The sequence below is a fragment of the Adiantum capillus-veneris genome, chromosome 4 (genome assembly GCF_014529385.1).
Source record: "Adiantum capillus-veneris isolate H3 chromosome 4, ASM1452938v2, whole genome shotgun sequence".
Lineage (NCBI taxonomy): Eukaryota > Viridiplantae > Streptophyta > Polypodiopsida > Polypodiales > Pteridaceae > Adiantum > Adiantum capillus-veneris.
Genome location: NC_140934.1, coordinates 102,709,078 through 102,736,140, shown reverse-complemented (window position 1 = coordinate 102,736,140; position 27,063 = coordinate 102,709,078). Strand labels below are relative to the sequence as shown.

At 46.7% G+C, this 27,063-nt stretch overlaps 1 protein-coding gene across 1 annotated transcript in view; it reads left to right on the top strand.

Annotated features, from left to right (window-relative positions):
* Positions 1 to 27,063, top strand: part of LOC147459716 (U3 containing 90S pre-ribosomal complex subunit) — an 85,860-nt gene that overhangs the window by 40,066 nt on the left and 18,731 nt on the right. Inside the window, exon 4 of the mRNA XM_086510928.1 lies at positions 11,001 to 11,050. Within this exon, the coding sequence (XP_086367054.1) occupies positions 11,001 to 11,050 (50 nt within the window). The remainder of the gene's footprint in view (positions 1 to 11,000; positions 11,051 to 27,063) is intronic.

Below are 27,063 nucleotides of genomic sequence, written 5' to 3'. Positions count from 1 at the left end.
TAAGTACTCCATGCCCCCAAAAGTAGAGCCAAAAGATGGAAAATGGTCCTCCTAGTATCCTTGCATGGCTCCAAATGAAAGCTTTTGCAGGGTTGATGTCTCTATAGCTTCCATCCCCTATGTAGGACACACATGGGTTTATTTTTCCTGCCATCCATGTAAAAGTAGGCAATCCACCCATGCACTTGAGAGAATTTGTATTGCAATTCCCTAGTATTGATGTTGCAGACTAGGACGTTAGCGTAACAAGAAATGTTTCGTGTGTTTCATCGTTTCGCCATTTCAAGGTGTTTCGTTTTGTTTCATTTTGAAGATGCCAGGACGAAACACATTACAAAACACATGTTTCTAGAGGTTATAGAAAACCTAATATTTAGGAGTCTAGTAGGTGAATACATCTTATATACATGGTCATACGAGTGGTAAAATATGTTGCAGATCATACATTTTATGGCTAATTTGGAATTTTGAAATTTAGACCTTTTCTTGAGAAATGCGTTTTGTCCCCTTGTTTTGAGTTTGTTTCGAAATGTTTCGAGCGTTTTGTGTTTCGTTTCATTTGATAGGGACAAAATGTGTTTTCATGTGACGCTGGTTACGGTTATTGTATTAAATGCTTTGACTCTTTAGGAGATTTCACCTTCCTAACTATGGCCTTGACTTGTGGGCTTAAATGCCCGACTAAGTCCTTCCATTGCCTAAAAATGGTCTTCATGGATTTTTCTTCTGTGTAGTTGACATATTTGGGGTGTCTCGTGAATTGATGATAGTCGGAGCTGACCAATTGCCACTCGTAAGCTATGTGGCATGTATGTGTCCATGTAGCGGGGTGAACCTCACATCTAGAATGCTTGAGAAGTGCTCACTATAATACTTCATCTTAGGGGCGATCCATGTCTCTCTGATGTAGGGTGCCATAGATCCTGTCTTAGTATTGTGTTTCTTTCACTGTGTGAGTCGTTGTCATATTGGAAGGGTGGCAAATTGGTAATCTATCCATGTCTAGTCCATGTGCTCCAAACCACTCTCTCACTTGCTAGTACCAAGACTCCTCCTCGCTTGAATTTCAAATTTGTCTTGATACCTTGAAGGCTCTGTGTGTGAGTCTATCTGATGGCATCTATCTAATTGTCTGAATGAGGCAAAGTTTGGAAAATAGCCTCGACTAGCATGGGTGGAGTGGTTAATTGTGCTTTAATAATTTTGTGTGGTACTGAGTGCTTCTTGCTGAACAAGCGTGATATCATACATATCTATGGTCTCTCAATCTAGTCCATGAGACGGTTGATAGTCAAGGGGCCCATAGTGTTGCAGCATACATCAAAACTGGGGTAACCGAAGTGTTGAAGAGCCACCCCTTGGTGTGGGGCTTCTGAAAGTGCACCCGATGACATCTCCTCTCTAGCATGGCCAAAGCCGCATATCCCTGGTGGGTTTGTCTGTAGCTGCCTTTGTAACGGTAAAGTGCACGAGTGTTGTGGCAGAGGTGACTCCTAAGTATACATAAATCTCCACCACCTCTACTTGTCCATGTGCATCCATAAAGACTCGCGCACTTTTGACTACCTAGGAAGTATGGAAGATCATGATCTTGGTTTTTCCAAGGTTCAACGTGAGCCTCTCTATGTACAAAAGAGTGTGACATGAAACGTTTTGGGGTTTCGTGCGTTTTGGGGTTTCGAGGTTTCTAAAATGTTTCATTTTGGAGCTCAAAGAAAGCGAAACACAGATTTTGTTTTATATGTATGTTCGTATAATTATACATAAAAGCTGCTCCTTACCCTTTCGTTTCCTTAGGCATGCCTTCTCAAACCTTAAAAGCACCCAATCATTCTCCTTCAGCTGCAAGTCGCGTCGATGCTTGTGTGCTGCCTTCTTATGCTGTGCTTGGGACTTCTCAAGAGCCTTGCGCACCTTGGCAAAGGCAGTGTCCAGATCGCTTGTGTACCGATCTACTTCAAAAATCTTATCTTTGGTGCTTAGAAAAGGTGGAACCTTCTTAGCACTCTCGATAAGCTCAAATGGTGCCTTCCCGTCGACGAATAAATTGTGTTGTTGTAGGCAAACTCCACCAAGGGAAAATACTTTTCCCATTGAGTCTTTTGATCCGAAATATAAGACTTAAACAAATCCAAAAGCAATGAATTATCTATCTCAGATTGCCCGTCTGTATGTGGGTGGAATGAGGACGAGAATGGCAACCATGTGCCAATGTTCTCTCAGATGGCCCTCCAAAGCAAAGTAGTGAATTGGGGATCTTTGTCCGAAACATAGACTCAGGCACACCATGTAATCGGAGAATCTGTGAGACAAACAGTTTTGCCAAATGATTGGGCTCAAGTGTCTTCTTTACCGGAATGAAGTGAGCTTGCTTACCGAATTTGTCAATGACTATCCAAATGCCATCATGACCACTCTGAGTCTTGGGTAGATAAAAAATAAATTCCATAGCTATGCTTTCCCATGGTCGAGAAGGTTATGGTAAAGGTTATAAAAGACTTGGTGCCTTACGCTTGTCAAACTTGACCTTTTGGCATACTAAACAATTGCCCACAAACTCGTCCACATCCTTTTTGAGAGTAATGCTCGACACATTTCAAGGTGGTATAAATGCGGCGGTAACCCGAAAAAGGTGAACAGTGGCACTTTATCATAACCTTTTCCCTCAAAGGCTGTGTAACACACAACAATGTTTTCCGCATCAGATAACCTTCCCGTATGGAATAGCTTGGAACTATCTCCCCACTCTGTTTCCGGTAAAAGATGTGAACAAAATCAGGATCATATTGATCTACCATATCCTCGAACCTTCTATGATGAATCGTCGAAATAGCTAGAACCAATGGCTTGCGAGACAACGCGTCTGCCACTAAATTCTTCTGTCTCTGCACATGGACAATCTGGAAGTGAAATTGTGATAGGATATTAGCCCACCGCATCTACTTTCTCGAATGCTGCTTGTGAGATAGAAAGTAGCATAAGCTCTGATGGTCGGTGAACACAATAAAGTCAGCTCCGAGTAGAAAATGTCGCCACTGTGTAAGAGCATGAATTACTGCCAAAAGCTCTCTCATAAATCTGTGCAACCCGTTGAGGACGTGAAAACATCCTACTCTCGTAAGCTATAACATGGCCCTCTTGCAGCAAGAATGCTCCCAAACTGCGACCATAAGCATCACAATAAACCTCAAAGGGCTTTTGAAAGTCTGGAAAGGCCAACACTCGACCCGTTGTGAACTTATATCTTGAGAGTCTGAAAGGCTGGAATTTCCGACAGTCACCAAGTAAAAGGAAACCTTTTGAGAGTCAACGCATGCAATGGAGAAGCTATCTTTGCAAACTTTCAAATGAACCGTCGATAATAATAGCACAAACCTAGAAAGCTTCAAACTCCATGAACATTTTTCAAATCTGGCCAATCACGAATGGTCTCAACTTTGGCCGGGTCCATCTTGACACCTTTCGCTGAGAGGATGTGTCCCAAGAAGTGTATCTTTGGCAAGAAAAACTCGCTCTTTTTCCCATTTACTATCAATCAATGTTGCCACAGTATCCTGACGGCCTGTAAACAGATGGTGTCTGTGCTCTGCCTCACTCTTAGAGAAGACTGCTGACATCAGAGGGCCTAAAGTTTTCTTTTTCTGAAGCTTTCTTCTTCTTTGGTTACCATTGTTCGAATTCGGTCTTGCCTTTGCTGTCAAGAGCTGATCAGTGGGATACGTAAGAGTACCGCATGCATTGCAAACCTTTGTTTGGCATGCCCCATCAGTGGTTGTATGAACTTAGCCTTTTGCAACAAACAGTAGTCCCGTATCTCTTTTGGTAGACCATAACAAAATCACTCAATATGCTGCTTAAAGGTGACCATTTTGAAAGAAGAGGCCGGTAGAAAAGTATCCAAAATCTCTGGCAGCAAATGTCCACTGCATCTTCCTTGGCCATCCGCAGATGATTCCAAGCGGTGATCAGGTCACGTTCATACTCTTGAGTGAGCCAAGAAGAGGTAAAAATCCGCTTGAACTGTAGCCAATTCGTCGGTGTTTTCCTTCGTAACACTAGGGTAGACCACCATGTTTGCGCGTTTCCCTTAAGATAAGATATTGCGCTCCTGACCTTGAGTGCTCTGAGTAATGTCCTTCGGAGTAGGCTATGTCGAACTATGGGATGAAAGCGAGGGCCTTATGGGTATCTCGAAAGCCCGAAAAAGTATCAAATTTCAATGCTTGCCCTCCCTCTTTGAAATCTTTCGGCTTCTTGCCCGTATCCTCGAGAAAATCATATTGGTTGGCTCTATAAAAATGCTTCCTCTTGGTATAAAACATCTGCTCATCGGAGTTTGAATCATCTGAGGAAGATGAGTCCTCATCCGAACTGTCAGAATACTTCCGAGATCTCCGGTGGGATGTGCGGTCTTTGCCTTCTTCTTGCTTTTCCTGTGCATGTGAGTCTTACTTCTTTTCTTGTTCTTTTTGTCCTCCCCTCTAAAATCAAAGGAGGATTTGTCTGAGCTGTCAGAAGAGGATGAGGATGAACTCGAAATACCCTCAAAGTGCACACACTTCTTTGTCTTTTGTGCATTCTCAAAAGTAGATTTCTGACCCAAGTAGGCTGCTCGACTTTGTCTCCTCAACTGCTTCTTGGTCTTCGGGAGTCGATTGAATCGCGTTTCTACTGCTTGATCAAATTTATCCTCTGAGTACATCCTTTGAGAAGGTGTGACCAACGTAGGTGTTTCCTTCAAGGCTGACTTTATAGGTGAATTGATGGCCGTACACCATTGGGAATGCATTTCGTCAATCAAGTGCTTGATAAAAAATTTACCATACTCGGGATCTTTTGAATAATGGAGCATTTGCTGGGCAAAGGCATCAACTTGCTGTTGACGTTGCATCTCCATTTGTTCATACTCTGTGGGCGGAAGTGGCCCATAATGTCCCTCCGAATAACTAAAGGTGGTCTTCATCCATTTGAATCTTCCGTGTTTTCACCTGAACCTGAGTGGTCAGGTGCAATAGTTTCCTCCCGACGGGATTCGTCAACCGAATACATGTGTGTCGTGATAAAACGGATCGGATTCTCCGTAGAAGGAAGAATCGACCGAGCTCTGATACCACTCTAATAGACTTGGACACCCCAAGCCGAGAATCCGATGTAACACATGTGAGAGAAATTGAAAACAACTTAACAGACTTGAACAAAAGTGAGAGAGACGACATGGCACGGCGAAGTTCTGCACCCAGAGAGGTTAGCCCCAAAAGTTTGGGGCCCCTTTTAATATTTCTTTTATATTAATGCTTGGTAAAGTACAACGTCTGAGGGTCCTCCTCTCTGCAGTGCTCCCAAGCCAATCTTGGGAGAGAGAGGCCCTGGAAAGGCCCATGGCCTTCTAAAAGGAGTTACGTGAAAAGCAATTAGTCGAAAAGCATCTAGGCTCAGAGCCTTGCACCAAAAGTTGCTGCCACAAATCGTGAAAATTTGTACACTGTGCCACGTGAGCAATCGGCAACAATTTACGAAAATTTGTATAACGTTGCCACGTCAGCATATTGATGTCCTTTTAAATTTCTAGTATACCCTGGGCTCCATCGGCCAGGACCCCATAAGTTGGAACACTTATAAGTTGGACTTGCCACGCCGTCACTTTGTGACACACACCTATGTCGGAAGCGCCTTGGTTGACATGTATGCCAAGTCCAATGAGTCACCAACCGACCGACCTAGATTCTTGATGCATGAAACCCATTTAGTTGCAGCTGTTTCACACCGGCCATGCAATGTCCTCTTGCACCTTTTCAAGTTTTTTGGGGGAAAACAAGCAAAAATAAAAGAAATATAAATATTTAATACATATTTAAAGAAGGATACACCTCTTGGTGACATCGTGAGCATCAAAATAGTGATAGGAGGCTTCAATACAAGGGATTGAAGTGTAAAAAGGAGAGGGTACAATATAAGGAGTAGCGGGGGGAGGAAATCCCATGATCTGGTGGATTGGTCTCTACAAGGGGTCAAACTGTAAAGTGGAGAGGGTACAATATAAGGAGTAATCAGGGGAGGAAATCCCATGAACTGGCGGATTGGTCTTTGCAATATTGTATAGAGAGAGAGAGAGAGAGAGAGAGAGAGAGAGAGAGAGAGAGAGAGAGAGAGAGAGAGAGAGAGAGAGAGAGAGAGAGAGAGAGAGAGAGAGAGAGAGAGAGAGAGAGAGAGAGAGAGAAACGAGAAGAAGAAAATTTTAACGGTGTAGGAAACTATCCAAAGATCTAACTCTCTAGTCAATACAAAGGTACAAAATAATGAGAGATGCAAGAAACTTAAGCTACTAAAAAAGGGATAATCCTCGAGCTCAGAGTAAATCTAGCATCGGTCGATGCGGATCTCCTCGATGTGCGCCAAAATAATCTGAATCCTACTCTGAAATCTCCATCTATGCTAGGATGCCCTCCTTTGTAATCGTAGGTTCATCACACGGTCAATCAGTGTACCTTTAGTGGAGGTGGGATCCGAACTCTGTTGAAGGACCTGTTTGTCTAGCTGTCTAGTGGCCTGAAATAGTCCATAAGCTGCCTCTGAGTCTGTCTCTCTGGTCGCCTCAACAAGCAATCTTTATGTCCAGAGTCGTCAATCCCTCAAGGAAGAGAGAGATGACCTTGCTCTGATACCTCTGTCACAAAAATACGGAAGCAAAAACTGACTGTTAAATGCAATTTATATACTCAAGAGACTTTGGAGAGAAAGAGAGAAAACTTGACACATCATTGGGGACCAGAAGATGGGTTGGTCCCCCCCCATAAAGAGAATATCTTTATTACTAAGGGAGAATCTTTACAAGCACAGGAACGGGGCAAAAGCCCGTCCTCTATTCTTTCTTGTCCTTTTTCTACTTCTGACTGAGAGAGTAGAAGAACTGCTCTCTGACTATTGAGAGGATCTTTCCTCTTTTGTGAGATTTTGGGAAGCTCTCGTAGGCGAGAGTCTATCTTCCACAAAACTCATCGGAAGCTCTCATAAATGAGAGTCTATCTTCCACTAACTGTCTCTTCGGACATAATCATTTCTACAGTCAACCCACGAAAGAAACATGTAAAACGCATGCACACACGCTTGCTGTAATTTTGTGCACATAACCAGAAATTGTTACCTTAGCGCGTTCCAATGCGAAATGGAGGTCCTTTTCGCGATGGAAACGCTCCAAACTTTGTGTATGTGTAGAGTAGGTAGAGAGGAATAAGATTCTATTAAGACTTTGCTGAAATTCACCCTAATATAGGTGATTAGGGGCTGAAAACAGAGAATTTGCAGCAGCTAGACGAGTGAGAAAGAGAGTTTTCTACTCCTTTACGCGATGAAACTTCTCCCACAGCTGCCTACAACCATGAAAGGCCTTGTTCTAGGTGATGGGTGCTCAAAGGCTCCACATACACCACAAGGTGCTGCTCTCAAGCTTGAATGGAGAGCTTCACTGCGTAGAGGATGTTCAACTTAGGGGGGTAGTAGTGCACTGCCAACCTGGCAAGAGGGGGAGGGGCTGCTCTCATATAGCTAGCTAGAAGAAGGGGCGCTAGCTAGAAGAGAGGGAGTGAGAGAGAGAGATTGCATGAGTAAGTGTGTCAAGTGGCACACTTAATAATTTCAAAAACCATTCAACTTTTGACTTTAAAAGTCCTATGCTAATTAATGAATTGTGCAATTAAGTGCACAACTGCTCCCCATCGCAATCCGTACCAGCATTGCTCAGGCATTACCTGTTCGCACTTGTTCGGCCATTTGATCCAACATACAAAATTTAAAATAATTTAATTGACTTATCCTAAGGCTGTAAAAATAAATCAGGCCTTAGGGTTCCTTAGGGTTACTGTTGTTCTAAGGACCCCATCTCATTCCTTTGCTTGTATTAGCGTGCGTAATTTTTTGAGCCTGAAATCTGAGGCTACTATCTACTACCCCTTCATTGAAGACCCGATTTCCCAATCACTAGGGCTTCAGGGTATTTTCTGCTAGGGTCTCCCTGAGGTGCTCTGGCCCAAACTTGGACACACCTGAGGCCCCAAAACTGCTAGATCTATTCTGATGTGCACACAACTAATTAGATAGTTCTTTTCTCGTAAATACATTAATTATTTACAAAGTCTGACATAATTACACCCATAGGTAAATGTGGGAGTTGACCTCCCGACCCATTGCGGTGTGGTGTTGAACACTATAGCCTTGGTTTTACCAAGGTTGACAAACAATCCACTATCCTTTGCAAACCATAGTTACCCGGAACGGGAATGGGGACGGGAACGGGAACGGGAACGGGAGGGTCCGGAACGGGATGGGAACGGGGGGGGAGGAGGAGGGGGGGCTGGAATGTGTACGGGAATGGGAACGGGGCCGGAATGGTCGACTAAAGTAAGGCTTGAATTACCTCCATTCAGCTTAGTCCCAAATAAACTCTTAAACAACCCCAAAACTGCCCCCGAACGTGCCCTCAAATTGCACCAAATATGTCCCCCAAACAGCCCCAAATCTCTCCCCAAAAGCCTACTTTTTTGCCCTCAAATGCCTACCTTTTCCCGTTCCGCCCTGTGTTCCTCAGTTCCGCCTTCTGTTCTGCCATGTTCCCCCCATTCTAGGACACCGTTCCAGTTACACCTCGTTTCGGAACGACGTTCCGTTCCCGATTTCGTTTCAAGAACGGGACTCGCCTGGAACGTCGTTTCGGAACGTTTGGGCTGTTTTCCGCCCGTTCCTTGTTACATTATTGCAATCACATGTAAGGCATCCAAATGGCTCTGCATTCCCTCTGGGAGTCAGAAATCATCACAATATCATCAACATAAAACGAAAGTGGGATCCATGTCCTTGCTAGCTGTGCTCCTATGTCCCCTAGTCTCGTAATGTAATCAAAAGCCTCATCTAGATACATACCAAACAAAATAGGAGATAGCGGGCACCCCTTCTTCACTCCAATAGTGGAGTGAACTAGGGTAGAAATCCCCTCGGGAGTGCATACTTGCCCGCAACTGATCTGTATAAAGTCATAATCCTTCAAATGAGCTCTGTGAATACCCCCATGACTTGCAGTTCGCCGCATCAGTCTAGTTCTCGGTATTGTATCAAAAGCTTTGTGGAAGTCCACAAAGCTACAATATATCTGTTTCCCATGTTACTTGCCTTGCTCGTAGAGTCAGGATGTGATCAAGAGTAGAGAAACCCCTTCTGAAACGTGCCCGCCCTGTTGCTCGTTTACCCTGTCTCTCTGTCCATTTGCTCAATTCTTGCTCGAGAATGGATGCGCATAACTGTGCTAATGTGTAACTGATCATAATAGTACGGTAGTTCTGAGGCTCCATAGGATCTTCTGCCTTTAGGATAGGCACGATAGTAGACAAACTTCAAGTCTCAGGCAAACGCTCACACATAGCTCGATTGAACATCATAGCTAGAAGCTCTACAAGCATATCTCTGGCATGAATAAAATGCTCGGCCACTAATCCCTCATGATCATGAGCTCTCCCATGCTTCATCCTGTCAATGGGTCTTCTTATTATCTCTGCTTTAAAAAGGACATATGCATGTGGGCATGGCTCTAGTGGATCTGGTAGAGGTGGCTACCCTGACGCTGTATATAAGGATGCTACATATCGGCCCCACACCTCCGGAGAAGTAATAGCTAGAGCGGGAGAGGATTCGTGAAAAAGCTGCCAACAAGCCTCAGTCGAATCCTGATTTAAAAATAGTTAGTATAACTCCTGCTCAAGGCTAGCCAGAAAGGTCCTCTTCTTTCGACGTACTAAACGCCGGAAGGCAATACGCGACTGTCTATGAGTGATGACTCCTAGAGAAACCTCTCTTTGTAGTCGGGCTCTCAAATCTTTGCACTCCTCATCATACCAATTGTTTTGGGGCATAGTCCCATAAAGGCCTCTATGCTCGGGCTGTGTATGTGGATAAGCCTTCCTAGCCGCATCGCGTAAAGTCTCTGTCAGAATATGGGTGAGCTCCTCCAAAGGTCGCCCTGGATCCTCCGTGCATAAGCGTCTATAAATCCCATCCATGTAAACAAAGTCCGTCTCCGAAGTGAAAGGATATCTTGTAGGACCTCCTGCTTGTGTCCTTGAGCTGTGGTGAACTAGAAGGAGATGTCCAGTGTCAAAAGGGCATGGTCCACTGCTACCCCAATGGGCCGGGGTCCAACTATGAATTCCTCAATATGGGAAAGAAAGCTTGGCGTGGCCATAATATAATCCACTGTGCTACCCTCGTGACGATGTGGGAAGCAAGTAAACCCGATGGCCGTTGGGAATCTTTGTAAGCCATTTAGTATGGCTAACCCATGGGCCGTGCCCATATCTAGCAAGTATCTCCCATACTTTGTACATTCGGTATCCTGTGAGCGTCTGTCCAACCCCATGTCCATGGTGTCCACAATCCAGCTCTCTCAACATCTCTTCTGAGGTATTATAGAAGATTGCCTGATGGTTGCCCGTTCGGGCATTGAAGTCCTCCAAGAGAATGATGTGTCAAAGGTGGCAGTGGAAGATGCAATGAAGACAAGAACTGGCTCGTGACTCGGTAGGTCACCTTGAAGAGGCGAGACTGGGTTGTAAGGAACGCTCGGTCTTACAAGTGCATGCCTACGTTCTTGGTTGTTGGCCCCACTGTGGGGAAGCTGCCGGATGGTGGCTATGGTCGGGTGGTTTGTCTATCCAAGGTGGTCCGTGTAATTGGGAGATCCTCCCTCTTTGTTCGTTTCAGAAATCCTCTCTATGTCTGTGTAGCTCTTAAAAAAATAATTATTTAAGGAAGACGAGGTGAAAGGAAATGAATAAAGATCTATTAAGCCTTTGTGTCATTATTTATCCATATTAAGTTGCAGCTATTTGTAGTTTTGCTCTTTGTAGCACTAGTTTTTATGAGCGAAGCCCAATGATCTTTATGTGGCATTGTATGTTCAAGAAACTGTTGCTTCGGTATGATTATTTGGTTTTTTTGAGCACATTCATTTGCTGTAGGTCAAAGCATTGCAAGATTATGTCAATATTGCTGTGGGGACTCCAAACAGGTAGTTTCTCTTGTTTATGCCTGAAATGCTTGGATCTAACGTGAAAAACACTTACGATTTGAAAGGTTTATGTCAAATATGATTTCGTAGTAGCAGCAGGTCATGGGATACCATCTCAGTTGTAGTTTTTGCGTTTTATGTGGTCAACAAGAGATTGGACAACATGAAGAGATTGTGCCACTATGATTGTGTGACCAATCTTCACGTCGTCAAGATGAGACTTTAACACAGACAAATGCTCAACAACCCATAAATGAAGCGTGACCTCCTAAACATGCTGGTCTTTTTAAAGATTTTTAGATCAATGTTTATGTAGGGGAGATTTTAGATTAATCTATGTGTGTGCAACATTCTCAGTACCAGTTGGCAACAATCACAGAAACATTGCTAGATCAATCGCTCATATATACATGAATTGATATGAACAAACATAAAGAGAGGAAGAGAGGCAATGATTGAGGGACGGATTTTTGGAGCCAGAACCAACTGAGGAACTAGGCAATCGAGCAGGAAGGGAAATTGTGCCAGTTCATAACTATCTTGTGTCCTCTTTATTATGCACTACTATGCTTGACAAGGCTAAGTTAAAATTTGTTAAAGTCTGCTTATTTAATCTCACATTTGAGTTCTTGAAAATGTTGTTAACTTCCTATGCACCCATGCTAGTCCTCCATTGGATGTACATGGAATCTCAAAGTGACCAGTAGTATGCTTTTCTCTATGTGGAGAATTGTGGTTAGGGTTGTCCACATCCAGTAGAAAAGCCCTTCGTCCTGTCTGGTCGGTCTGTTTAGTCCAGTCCCATTTGATCATTTAAAAAGTGACTTTTGGAGGCAAACTTGCCTGTTTGTGGCCGTTTGGGAGCTCTTTTGGGGGGGGCGGGGCAATTTTACCCTCAAGCCTCAAGGATCTGTCCCAAAGTCTCAAGCTCTTAATTGCAAGTTTGCTCTCAAGTATTCCAATGCACATTCAAGTGCTTGAGCCTTTCATCTCTCTCTCTCGTCCAATTTTTCTCCATCATTCCACACTCCACTTTCATCTCTCAAGCTCTAGCCTCTCCATTTCGATATTTTCTCCGTTCAATCCATCTCTCTGAAGCTCTCAAGGTTCCCTGTGGCCATTCAGTTACCATGGTCGCACACTCTTATCTTGATTTTCATTTGTATTAATAACTCTTATCTCCTCTCAGGTATATGAAATTTCTGCCTCCTCTGCTTTTGACAAGCACTGTAGCTACTACAAGATGGTGAAGAACAAAGCCCACATTTGCTGGTGGCATTGCAAATATTGCTCAATGACGAAGATCTTAAGTGTCACCCTCTTAATTGTCAACTCGTTGAGAGGGGATTCTGTTCCATGCTTGAATATTTCACAAGACATCTATGATGATTGTTGCAAGAAGTACCTCCCTTTGAAATCAATCAAGGCTACCAAGGGTGTTGCTGTCGCCCAAAAGGAGGTTTTCATTTGATTGTATATTAGTGGGGGAGAGGTTGCTGTAGGGTTCAGCTTGAGACATCAGACCAGGCTAGTTCTGTTCTTGCACGGAATCCTTTGGGCCTTGACTTCAGCAGAGCTTATTGTTATTTGTACAGATAGAGACATGGGTTGGATCTTGCTAGTTTGGGCAAGGGTTTAGTTGTCATAGTCAGTTTTCAAAGATTATGACCAAGTTTTATCCGCATATTTCAGAGATTGATAGTTTATGAGATTGATAGTAGTCTAGTGTCGGTTTGGGTGAGGGTGGAGCACAATCTGATGGTGCATACACTTCCACTTAATGACTTATTCTTGTTGTGAAGAATCATCTTTTTTTCATGTCTCTTTCTACGATACATGGAGGTGACATTCTTCATAGACTCTTCTTTATTGGGCTTCCAGGACATCGCTTTGTTTGTGGTAGAGCAAGACCTATGCGCAACTTAGTTGCTTTCATGTACCTATCGGATGTTGCCCTTTCGATGTGCACGTTGATGTACATGAAGAGCCGACTGTCCAGAGCATAGAGAGCAGACAAATGTTCAAGGGGTAGACACAGGTCTACAGGTGTTAGAAGATGAGAGGATGAGAGAGCTAGTGTTTGTCCCTCACTGGATCCATCTTGCACACGACATGACACAAGCTGTACCCACACAGAAAGAAAGAGGGAAAAGAAGAGAGACAAGAAAGAAAAGGACGTTTCATACGTATACATCAGGCTCTCCTCCTAGCCATGGAGCCAATACAGGCTCACCCCCGAGCTTGGGAGCTTGCAGCCAATAGGGTAGCCTCTATCACAAGAGCTGGTGTCCCATTACCACCAAGCCTACACCAATATGAGTGTGTGGGTAGAGCTATGAAGGGCCTAGAGCCCAAGTGTGGTGATCACACAAGATAGCTCACAAATGAGCCCAGGGTCCTATTTATAGCTATATTCACACCTTGCGGGACATAGCCCAAGCGCCCATCCTGAGATCTTGGGATGTAACACTTTCCCTCTTTTTTTGAATTACTCTCCTTAGTTATAGAACCGACGAAACGACTCTTCAATGATCTAATTGATTCCCAAGTAGCACTTGACTTTGGGTGATGCTTCCACTTAATCAAATACTCGGGGTAAGAAGCCTTTCGAGACCGCTTGGCCCTTTGATCAAGAACCAGTTTTGGTTGAAGTGGAATGTAACGAGTGGTATACTGTAAACTTGGAACTTCCTCAAAATTAAGCACTTGTTCATCGTATCCCAACGGCTCCTTCAAGCAGCTAACGTGGAACATAGGATGGACAATAATGTAGGATGGTAGATCCAGTTTGAGGGAGACATCATTAATCTTCTCGATAATTTGGAATGGTCCACAACATTGCGAAGATAATTTTGAGTATTGGTTAGTATGGATCGTTTTAGAATCCTTCAATACCTTAAAGTACACCCACATATCCTCTTGGTGTACTAGCCAACTCCCAACTTCTGTAGCTCTGTGTGCAACTAGCCACTGGAACATAGTAACTATCCTCGGCTGTCTTGAGTCCCACAACTGCTCCTGACAAGAACTTAGATGTGAGACCCTCTTCTGCCAATGAAGTGTTGCAGCAGGACGAGCCTCTCTCTGTGTTGCAGGTATGTGACGCCCCAGCTGAACTGTGTACTGAAAGAAGGGGGTCCCAAGGTGACCGATTGAAGAGAAGGGATCTTTCCAGAACCACTCTCTCGGGTCCCACTTTACTCGTGCCAGAGGGCAGCTCTCCCAAGCCCAAAGCTTCCTGTGGCTTGTCTCAAGGGTCAAGATCTGGTGGGTTTGGATTTATGACACATGTCCTCCTAGAGATGCCTACAACTCGTATTCTGTGAAAGCAACACTCTGCAACGTGTGGAGCCTCTATTGACACTCTATGAAGCCGACCCTCTCCCTGAACCTCAAAGAACATGTGGGGTAGTGACTCCGAGCAAGCTTGAACTGCAATGAGGACCTCCAGTCGCGTGAAGGCCCCCATCCACCTGGGAGTTGCTGCCTCTAAAGGGGTGAACTACTCAGTTGGTAAAGCCCCTGTAATATCTTGACACATGCTCTGTACCCCCTCATGCCTTGTAGCTGGATGCTCTGAGCCTCCTCGGACAAGCCTGAAAACTGAAGCCAGTCGCCTAGAGTGCGGGCTGGACCCTCTGCCATGGGACCCCAAGAAACATGAGACCTACTACCAACCAGGTGGCCTCGTTGAGTGCTAACCATGGGGTTCCAAACAAGAGGCTGCCTCAAGCGCTGCTCCATGCAAGTGGGCTAATGCTGCTCTAGGCCACTCCTCAAGGGCTCGCAAGAAATCTGTCCTCCAACGTCCCGCTCAGGCCAACTGTGCGCATCTCTATAAAAATCCACCCGATGGATGGGCTCCAAGGGCCTCCGCATGTGGAACTCGAGCTCAAAGCCGATGAAGCAACAACTCCTTCGAGGGCTCCTCTCTGGAAGTAGTTCTTTGACCACAAACTTCCCAATGACCCCCCCCTGAGAACATGGTAAGGTTATGACCTGCTAGGCCACTTTGGCTCGGGCTAGCTGGGTGTCGTGCCCTGACCACAGAAAGTTCCTGATCCACTTCTCTTGCTGGCTAATATAGGAGCTCGAAAAGATCCAGCAAGACGTGATGTACCACATAGTAGCCAACAATACTGGTTGGCCACTACAACTCTGCCTGCCAAAGAGAGCCGTGCGGAAGTCTAGTGCAGCAGTTTCCTCCTAATGGACAGGAGGAGAGAAGCAGTCTGTTGCTCAGGGGACAAGTCCAAGCCAACCTGACAACCCAAATAACCTATTGGAGTCGGTGGGGGAATCCACCTCAAGCTCTCACCCGGCGACCAATCAGGCGTAGGAGCAGTGCCAACCTGGAATGCCACTATCTTTCTTCAGTTGATCAGTGCTCCTGAAGTACAACAAATTACCTCAAGAGCGTGCTCACATCTGTGTAGAGTGGTATTCTGGCCCTCTAGGTGCAAGGCCGAGTCGTCAGCGAACTCAACGTCAAGTAGCTCGTCTCCCCTAATAGGGAGCTCTAAACCACACAAGCATACCTCCTGTGAAGCCAAAATCTGCTCATCGCCTAGCATAGAAAAGAGGAAGGGGGCAAGAGGGCAATCTTGTCTAACCGAACGTGTGAGCATGAAGCGTTCCCCTCTTCCTCTTTCCAAGAGCACTTGATTGTGCGCACGCCTGTAGAGAACTGACACACCTTTGATCCAAGCATGTGAGAACCTCATTCTGCGTAAAGTGCCCTCCAAAAAATCCTAGTGAACTCTGTCGTAAGCCTTCTCAAAATCGAGAAGGAGAATCACAAGGTCCTCTCCTCGGAGACGCGTGAGGGTAGAGTCCAGACGCCTCCCAAAAAGTGAAAATGTTTTCAAGGATACTACGCTCCTTGACAAAATCTGTCTGTGTCTCATGTATAATGCTTTCAAGTAGCGGCTGAATCCTCAAACACACAGCCTTGGCTAAAACTTTGTAGGCTGAGTTGAGAATGGTCATGGGTCGCCGCTGTCGAATGCTGAATCTCATCCAAGGAGCCTCCCTTCTTGGGTATAAGGTAGATCAGGCCCTCACTCATGCTGTTCGGCATCTCTCCAGTGTGCAAAATGTACTGATATGTGCTGCAAAGATCCGAACCAAGCAAGTCCTAGTACTCTAGAAAGAAGCTGGGAGTCAAACCATTTGGACAGCTACTCCGGGAGTGCTCTGAGGGCCTCATGGAGCTCCTCTAGCTGGAGAGGAAGCTCTCATCTTTGCCTCATCTCCTCAGTAACAAGATTAGGCATCTGCGCCCAAACATGCTCTCTGCATGCATCCTGACGCTCTCATTGAGGTTCAGCTGACAGCAGATCACGGTAAAAGTCAATAGGAACTGCACACATATCCTCAGGCTCTGAAGCAACTGACCTGTTGGGTCTCCTCAACTGGCTAATATCACGAGGACGTGGCAACTGCTAACCTTAGTTGTTGGTTTCTTTCCGATGATTTTCGTTTAATTTTTGAGACCCTCTTTTTGAAGTTGCAAATGGTCAACCATTGCATGGCCACTGTGAAACAGTAGTTTCACCCGCAGATGAGAAGTTGGGCTGCACTGGACTTCGAGTAGTAAAAGGGTGTCTAGGCTCAATTCAAAGTCATCTAGGTCTCCTCGCCACACTTAATAAGTTGGTGGATACTAGGAAATTAACTCCATAGAGGCACAATGACAAGCTGGGGTCACCAAGAGAAAATCACTCGTGAACTGGGCTTCATTGCATTTTTGGACGTGGTCCCAGTGGTGAAAGATGGTTAGATGACCAGTGAGAGTCCAATGGAAGCATCTCCTAAAATTTAGGGAACTGCTATTTTGGGCCATGAAATCTGTTCGCGTCATTAGCTTCAGAATGACAAGGGGAACATTTTATTACTCTGCTGCAAAGTCAACTGAGCACCCGGTTGAGATATTTTTAGACCGGAAGGTACAAAACGGGAAAACTATGCATGAGTGCCACTTGGCACATTTTGGGCATTTTCCACCTTGAGAGAGAGAGAAGCATTGAAATAAACGTGGGGGCTGCATTTTTCATCCGCATGGTGGATTGTTGAAGGTACCAGAGCTATTTTGTGCAAGCTTTCCATCTCATGTACAGTGTAGTGCAAGAAGTGATGTCCTTGTAGCGCGGATAGTGGGTTGTGCTCTCTACAGTGGGTGCTCCTCAGTGCAATGTGCGTTACAAATCTCACTCAAAACAAACTGAAAACAAAGGAACAATAGATAATAACTGAGCTCACAGAGACATAACAGCACACCAGAACATATGACTCGACTATCTCAAACAACCGATACAGACTTTGGTGTGGCAGCACACTCAGCTCAAGCCCAGGACTCAGAGGTACAATGGGGGTGTCGAGGCTCAGATGTGCCTGGATGGTGAAGACGTGCTGTGTGTATAAACTCATTACTTTGGACGACGACGTACAAGATGATAAACATGACCCAACAGCTACTACTCATATGTGCCACAATAAAGAGCCACCAACGGCTCATAAATGTCAGCCATCTACGTCTCTCTCCAAACTGAGAGTGGTGACCTGGCCATGATGTCCACTAGACCAACGTCCGTATCCCTGCTACGTGTCACTGCCCAGCCCAGAGAGTCCGTCCAGTGTGAACTAGACCAAACCAACTGTACTAACTGTGTGTCCTGTGAAAGTGACACTGTAGCCTGCTACAGGTTGCCCGCCACAAGACCGCTCACCGTCTCGGTGAGAGGAATACTGAAAAACTGTGAAAGAAAACCACTAGGTACTGCATCCGTACATCTTTTGTGAAGCAGGTGCTAGGCCTAACCATGACCTTACATGCATCAAAAAGTGGAGTAAAAAACACCGACTACTTGCAATTAAGCCTTTGAATAGGCAGGAACCCAGTATGATTGCATAGTCCAAGAATCCCAATTGGCTAAACAGAATGAGGCTCCACAGTAAAGAAATATGCTCGGTTGGATCCAACACATCTTTATATTCCATAACCATAGTGAGAGGAAAATGACCTGGTCCATGCTTGCAAATGAACCTTGCAACACTTTCTGCATAACACTCTTCTCGAAAAGAGGGATGACCATAAGGTGGAGTAACACCGCAAATAAGGTTAAGCTCCATCGTGATGGCAAAACGAAAAGCATTAACACCAACAGGATGGCAACCAGGTGAATGCTTGAAAGCCGAGGGCTGGGTAGGTAGTAGGTAGGGGGCGAGGCCTAGGTAGGGTGAGGGTGAGGGCGAGGGGTAGGTAGGGGGGCGAGGCATAGGTAGAGGGAGGGCGAGGCCTAGGCAGGGGGTAGGTAGGGGGCGAGGCCCATGTAGGGTGAGGGTGAGGGGTAGGTAGGGGAGGGCGAGGGCGAGGGGGCGAGGCCCATGTAGGGTGAGGGCGAGGGGTAGGTAGGGGGCGAGGTCTATGTAGGGGAGGGCGAGGGCGAGGGGTAGTTAGGGGGCGAGGCCCATGTAGGGTGAGGGCGAGGGGTAGGTAGGGGGAGGGCGAGGCCCATGTAGGGTGAGGGCGAGAAGTAGGTAGGGGGTAGGTAGGGGGCGAGGTCTAGGTAGGGAGAGGGCGAGGGCGAGGCCTAGGTAGGGTGAGGGCGAGGGGTAGGTAGGGGGAGGGCGAGGGCGAAGCCTAGGTAGGGTGAGGGCGAGGGGTAGGTAGGGGTAGATAGGGGGCGAGGCCTAGGTAGGGGGAGGCGACGGCGAGGGAGGGGGTGGGTAGGGGCGAGGGAATGTGAGGGGGTGAGTATCTGTAAAGGTTGTACATAGAGCATAGAGCAGTGTCGAGAAGCGAAAGCTAGACTGAGCAGAAGAAATATTGAGTAAAAGATAGCCGTACACGCACTGATTTTCCCCGAAGTTTGACACCCCGCGCTTTCAAAACCATCTGCTAATGAGTCTAATCTTACCCTCTGTGACACAGACCGTAGCAAATTTGATTGATCACTCTGCTTATGATCTAGCAGTGCCGGTGGGGCTTCAAAAACTACAAAGTTTGGTCCCTATAGGGGTCTTGAGTGGGCACTGCTGAAGATTGCACTGTGGTGAAGAATTTGCAGCGTCTTGTCGTAGAAAAGAGACGCCATTAGCTGGAGTGGCATCCACTTTGAAAGCGACATCTTTGTGTTGTAACTCGCCTTGAAGAAGCTTGGTGGGGGGTAGTATAGCAGACACAGAGGATAACATTGGTTTGGTCGGAGAGTCAGACATAGACATAGATGGGGTTGAGTTTGAGTTGTGTCGGAACTCCTGTAGATCTTTTACATTGGCTGCTGGCTTCGGCGGCTCGTTGGGCTCATCTTCATCTGAAAATGTGGAGGAGTTTGTATCCTCGAGCAAAGGCAAAGGTTGAATAGAGACTCCATAACAAGGCATAGACTTGGTAGCTTCCAACCACTCTAGCAGATCTTCGTCTGACCCTTCAGGTGTAGTAGGCTGTTCTTGTTCAGGGTTGGTTTCCATTGACAAAGAAACTTGTTGCACCACAGGATCCATACCTCCTTCTACGAGAATGGGTTGCATCAGTGAGCCAGAAGTATGTATTGACATGGCATCGTTTCCCCAATCATGAAGTGCTTTAGTGTATCGCAACCATGGTCTTCCAATGAGCAAGGGAAATCCGCCCTCAACCTGGGGAAGACGAACCACAACAATATCCAAGTTAAAAGTGAAGTCTTGTACCTGCAGAGGCACATTGTCCACTATGCCCACTGGGTAGACTGTCCGCTGGTCGGCCAATGTAACTGTGAAGGGAGCAGGGCGAGTAGGCTGTAGACCTAGAGCTAACATGTGAACTCGGGCATCAGGTTGATGCCAGATCCACCATCCACTATCACTCCTGAGAATTGCCGACCCAAAATGGACACTAAGGGCTTCTATAGTCAGTGAGTGGAGCAGCGGGATTGGATATCATATAGGACTCTGATGGTCGCACTGGGAGGTGCCCGCTACTAGGCCCTGCTCCAGGGTAAAGTGACTGAATAAAACTCGCATCTAGTCGCAGCATGTCATAGAGGGACACTTGTTGGAAGGTGTTCTTCAAGATTGTCTTTGCTGTAAGCTTCTCTTTTTCTACCTGTTGTTTCTCTGGTACCTTGATCTTCTGTAGATCGGAAACTGCTTCCAAGAAAGCTTCATCAAGATCGGAGAACAAAGATGTGGATTCTTGCTTGCCGCTGGGTGATGGCTTGTCAGCAGCTGAAGACAGGGTATCCACCAATCGGAGAATGTGTGGGGGAGTTGAACGTGTTGGAATACTAAGACCGAGGGCAGCTCTCTGGGCCCGAGTGAGGACACTCGATGGCTCCTCTACCGACTGCAACTTATTTTGAGGGGTAACCACGTGGGTAGAACATAGTTACATGGGACGGCGGGTCGGGGTCGGGAACGAGGACGGGACGGCAAAAGTCAGGAAACGAGGACGGGGGTCGGGACGACAAAAAAAAAGAGTTTTTTTGGCATTTTTTGACCTATACACATGCCACACACATAGAGCATCACTTTGACCACAAATTTACACTAAATAGACCAAAGAACATGAGTCATATAGACGCAAATGTGCTAATAAAACATCGAGAAATGAGGACCCAAAGGGTGGCTTTTATAGCCATTGGGGTGCTTTGAAGTTCAAACATATGGCTATTGGAGAGAAACTAGCCTCTAGAAATGATTAGGTTTTCAAATTTAAAAAACGTCCCCTCCCATCCCCTGCCGTCCCTTGCCGTCCCCTTCGTTCCTTGCCGTCCCCTGCCGTCCCCGGGACGTTTTGCTTGCGTTCCCACTTGGTAGCTCTTTTTCCGTCTGTCCCCACTCGTCCCCGTCCCGGAAATGGGCGTCCCCCGTCCCTAGGGTCCGTCCCCTCCGTCCCCTGTTACTATGGAGTAGAAGGGGGCTGCTGAGGAACGGTGCTAACTGCTATTAGATTGAGCTTGGGAAAGGTAAACTCATTCTGGCTTTGACTTGGGTTCGAAGTCGTGGATGCACGGACTTTAGGGCAATCCTTACGGTAGTGATCCTTCGTTTCAGGGCAATGACGGCAGGGAGGGGACCCTTCTGGCAGGGGGCATTTGCTTTGGTAATGCCCATATTCCCCGCATCTGTAGCACAAAATGGGCCGATTCAATGGGCGATTTGAAGGGCGAGGTGGTCCTTGCTCCTGGTGCATGGAGTTGGAGGTGGAAGCATAGAAGCTCAGAGGTGATGAGGGAGCATGGGTATGATAAAAGCTCTGAAAGGGAGAAGTGCTCTGCATACCTTGCATAGGAGGGGCTGCCAATTATGGTGGCATGTGGTGTAGATGGCCACAAGGAGAAACCCTATTGGATGCCGGTGCTGCCCCTTGTTGAAGAGTATGACCAAGACTTTGTTGTATTTGTCGCAATCCCTTGAGGTAGTAGCAATCCTTGTCCTCATGACCAGACTTTTCACAGAAATGGCAGTGAACGCGAAGGGGACAGTCTTGTGGAGGGTGTCCTGGAGAGCGGCATGAGCTGCACCATACCATAGCCTTAGTCTCCTGTTGAGACCTAAGCTCTTCTAGCTCTCTCTTTATTTGATCTAAGCGTCGTGATGTGGGGGCTTCTCTTGTGTGAGGGAGATTGATTTCTCCTCTTGAAGAGCTCTCTGTAACTTTAGGGCTTCCAGTTCCCTGCGTAAAGAAGTTATTGGATTAGAAGGACTTTCCCAGAGGGGGTCTCTATGTGAGGGGAGTTGTTGAACAACTTCCTAGCCCCCTTTATCCTAGTAGCAGCTGCGATAAACGCCTCCAGAGTGGCGTCGGGTTGAAGACTCTCTCGGAGTTTTTGCTGAGAAGTTTTGGGAAGCGCCTTTTCCACCCACTTCTTAACCATAAATTCACCGGGTTGCTGGGGAAGCTTGGCAACCAGAGACTTGGTTTTAGTCATAAGCTCTGCAAAAGTCTCCTCTAGCTGGAGCACCGTGTTGGCCAACTCATCCAAAACCTTCTCCTGGTAGTCACCTGGCCTGAATGCTACACGGAACTGTTGTCTTAAGGCTGCCCAAGTTGCAAAATGGTTCTCTGCAAACTGGCTGTACCATTTGTCTGCTAAGCCATCCAGGGTAGATGGAAAGAGTACCAAATAAGCATCTTCTCTGTTAAGACCACGACCCCTACAGAGAGATACAAACCTCCTTGCATGGTCGTCAACATTTTCTGAAGAGAGTCCTTTGAAGGTAGGGAACTTGATGTTTACCTTGGCCAAAACACTAGCCAACGCCTCCATGGCCCCTTGCTCAGGAGCCCGTTGCTCAATAGCCTGCTGTAACAGAATAGGAGAGAGCTTTACCAGGGAAGGTGATCGGGAAGATGTGGAACCGGATGGAGGAATGGGTGATGTCGTATGTGGAGGTATGGGTGATGAGGTTGATGGACTTCTACTCGCTACGAAGGGTCTTCTTGTGTTGTAGTACTTCAGAGGACTTGGTAGTGCGCTTTGACGCTCGACTGACCGCCTTGTATGTGTCATGCAGGGACCACCAATCCAACCAAGCTTTTGGGCAAGAAAACCTTTAACCGGCTGAAGACAGGTCTAGACTCTACTAGACAAGGCAAGTACTAGACCTAGGGTGGACCAGGGATGAGGAGGACTAGACCAGGGTCGAGGAGGACTAGACCAGGGACGAGGGCTGGTTGGACCAGGGCGAGAGGACTAGGGCGAGAGAGGACTAGACCAATTGGACCAAGGCGAGATTAGACCAGACCAGCAGCATAGTTACATGGGATGGCGGGTCGGGGTCGGGAACGGGAACGGGGACGGGACGGAAAAAGTCAGGAAACGGGGACGAGGGTCGAGACGACAAAAAAAAAAAGGGAGTTTTTTTGGCATTTTTTGACCTATACACATGCCACACACATAGAGCATCACTTTGACCACAAATTTACACTAAATAGACCAAAGAACTTGAGTCATATAGACGCAAATGTGCTAATAAAACATCGAGAAATGAGGACCCAAAGGGTGGCTTTTATAGCCATTGGGGTGCTTTGAAGTTCAAACATATGGCAATTGGAGAGAAACTAGCCTCTAGAAATGATTAGGTTTTCAAATTTTAAAAAAAGTCCCCTCCCATCCCCTGCCGTCCCCGGGACATTTTGCCTGCGTTCCCACTTGGCAGCTCTTTTTCCGTCCCTCCCCACCCGTCCCCGTCCCGGAAATGGGCGTCCCCCGTCCCTAGGGTCCGTCCCCTCCGTCCCCTGTTACTATGGGGTAGAAGGGGGTGGCTGAGGAACGGTGCTAACTGCTATTAGATTGAGCTTGGGAAAGGTAAACTCATTCTGGCTTTGACTTGGGTTGCCGTGGATGCACGGACTTTAGAGCAATCCTTACGGTAGTGATCCTTCGTTTCAGGGCAATGATGGTAGGGAGAGGACCCTTTTGGTAGGGGGCATTTGCTTTGGTAATGCCCATATTCCCCGCATCTGTAGCACAAAATGGGCCGATTCAATGGGCCATTTGAAGGGCGAGGTGGTCCTTGCTCCTGGTGCATGGAGTTGGAGGTGGAAGCATAGAAGCTCTGAGGTGATGAGGGAGCATGGGTATGATGGCTTGTCAGCAGCTGAAGACAGGGTATCCACCAATCGGAGAATGTGTGGGGGAGTTTAACGTGTTGGAATACTAAGACCGAGGGTAGCTCTCTGGGCCCGAGTGAGGACACTCGGTGGATCCTCTACCGACTGCAACTTATTTTGAGGGGTAACCACGTGGGTAGAACATAGTTACATGGGACGCGGGTTGGGGTCGGGAACAGGGACGGGACGAAAAGTCAGGAAACGGGGACGGGGGTCGGAACAGCAAAAAAAAAAAGAAGAGTTTTTTTTGGCATTTTTTGACCTATACACATGCCACACACATAGAGCATCACTTTGACCACAAATTTACACTAAATATACCAAAGAACATGAGTCATATAGACGCAAATGTGCTAATAAAACATCGAGAAATGAGGACCCAAAGGGTGGCTTTTATAGCCATTGGGGTGCTTTGAAGTTCAAACATATGGCTATTGGAGAGAAACTAGCCTCTAGAAATGATTAGGTTTTCAAATTTTAAAAAACGTCCCCTCCCATCCCCTGTCATTCCCTCCCGTCCCCTGCCGTTCCCTCCGTCCCTTGCCGTCCCCGGGACGTTTTGCCTGCGTTCCCACTTGGCAGCTCTTTTTCCGTCCATCCCCACCCGTCCCCGTCCTGGAAATGGGCGTCCCCCGTCCCTAGGGTCCGTCCCCTCCGTCCCCTGTTACTATGACCAGCAGACCGTACAATGCAAGGCAAGGTAGGCAAAGCTAGGTAAAAACCACTAGCTTCACTGTTTGTATTCGCAACAAAGAGTGAGACTTTAGTTGTGGTCGCACCGTGATCGCCAAAATGAGAGCTCTTGTAGCGCGGATAGTGTGTCGTGCTCTCTACAGTGGGTGCTCCTCAGTGGAATGGAATGTGCGTCACAATCTCACTCAAAACAGATTGAAAACAAAGGAACAATAGATAACAACTGAGCTCACAGAGACACAACATTAGACCAGAACATATGACTCGACTATCTCAAAGAACCGATAGAGACTCTGGCGTGGCAGCACACTCAGCTCCAGCCCAGGACTCACAGGTACAATGGGGGTGTCGAGGCTCAGATGTGCCGGGATGGTGAAGACGTGCTGTGTGTATAGACTCGCTACTCTAGACGACGACGTACAAGATGATAAACAGGACCCAACAGCTACTACTCATATGTGCCACCATAAAGAGCCACCAACGGCTCATAAATGTCAGCCATCTACGTCTCTCTCCAAACTAAGGGTGGTGACCAGGCCACGATGTTGACTAGACCTACGTCCGTATCCTTGCCACGTGTCACTGCCCAGCCCAAAGAGTCCGTCCAGTGTGAACCAGACCAGACCAACTGTACTAACTGTGTGTCCTGTGAAAGTGGCATTGTAGCCTGCTTTAGTTCTACACACTTTACACTGCTCTCTCTCCCCTCCGTGTAGTTATGTGATGCCCCACAAGAGGGCTCTTCATTTGACCTATGTACAATTGTGTGGCCTTATGCTTCTGTGCTGAGGCAAGAGCCTCTTTGAGCAGGAACAGGAGTAGCTAACTGCTACTCCAAATACAGACACCGGTGAGAGTGATAACCTCACCTTACATGTGCATTTTCAGCGCTGGTTATGCGCTGTTTTTGGACTGTTTTGCAGCCGTATGGATGCGTGAAGCATTGGGAACAATGCCCCACTGTTAGAGGACAGTTCCGGGATTGTTTAGTTCTGAAAACAGGGTAAAAACCAGTAAATACAGCGAGCTGTCATTGCTGTTTTTGTGCTGGAAACAGAGGTTTATGTCTTTGGAAGCGAGTTCGAAGAGGAGAATTTATTCAGGGTGAGTTTTGGGGCGGTTATGCTACGGAAATTTTGCCAGAACAGGTGTGATCTTATTGGATACAGGTGAAGATCCCCAGGACTCTAGTAAAGAAATACCGAAAGGGGCGCCAGTTTTTGGGGCCTACAGGTTGTTGGCGTCTGCTCGGAGCATGCTAGCTTCCGAGTCGTTTATGCTTTGAAGTGTTAATTCCGTTACAGGTTCCTTCTGCAAGGTTTCTCTGTGTATTAAAGCTTAAAGTAAAGTTTCGGATGAAAGCCAAAGTCTCTCGCCCTACAGGCCGGTTTTATGGTTCCGTCGCCGGGAGAGATTCACTTTTTCCTCAAGAAGTGAGCCTCTGTTGGTTTGGTGAAGACACATGTGACAGAGTACATGAATGTGGGATTACACTATGGCTGACAAAGGGAAGGGTATTATGGAAGAGGGTTCCTCTTCGAAGGACATGCAGGAAATTCCTACAGTGTTGGAGGTTGGCGAGAGTTGATGGCCACCCCGGTCCGTACCTCCTGTTGATGCGAATGCTCCACCAGTGTAGGGCTTTATGATGACTGGGCAACTTGAGGATGATCCATTCAGGACTCAGTTAGTTGCCATTGTGAACGTGTTTTTTCGATTGGTGCAAAACCCAAGGTTTATAGAGTTTTTGCAAGCGCCACCAGTGCCACAACAGTCAAGGCAACTCACACAGCCTGTGGAGCCTGTTGAGGCTCAAGCCCAAGTACTTCATGTGTCTTAGTAGGAGAGGGAGCACTTGCATGTTGTGGAGTCAGGGCCTCCAAAACAGGTTCCTTCCGTCCACGAACAGGTGGTTAGGACGCTTATTGTACAAGCTTTACTTGTTCAGTCCGCCACCTTTACAAGCCCGCATGTTGCATTACAGGGATAGGGAGCCAATTTCCAAGCAATGCATTAGGTTTTTCCACCACCCACGGTACATCCTAGGTATTTCGGGGGTGGATCTGTGTTCCAAAGTATGGCTGGTTATGCGCTGGAAACCAACATTATATGTCAAGAACAATGTTTGGAGGTATGCAAGGCATGATGCCAAACCCCTTGTATGGTAGCATCGGCATGCAGCAAGGCTTCGGAGCAACCAGGGCCAGTTTGGGATGCCATAGGGTAATTTTGGCATGGCTGGTTTTTCTGGAAAGCAACCAGATATGGCACCTACGATGCAAAATGTCAATGGCTAAGACGCGCCGATGATCCCTATCATATTGCGCATGTTGCAAACAATTCCTTATTACAACTTTAGGGCCCTGGAGAAACCAAAAGCATACAAAGAAGGTGGTGCAACTGTTAAGTTTGAAACTTTCAACGGCTTTGAGGATAAGACGAAGGCTCTCACTTTCCTCCAGCAGTTTGATATAGTTGCAGGGGGGGATTTTACAGAGGCCTGTAAGGTCAAGAAAGCTGTCACCTTGAAAGGCAATGCGCTCACATGGTGGACGACCCTCTTGATGCAAGGATAGGCCATGGCCACATGGGTATACTTCAAGCAAATGTTTGCATCTGCATGGCTGTCAAATGAATTTGAAGCCGATGTCATAACGGATTGGCACCAACTCACTGTGGCTACTTGTAAAAGCCTAGAGTAGTACAATCGGAGGTTTTGCAA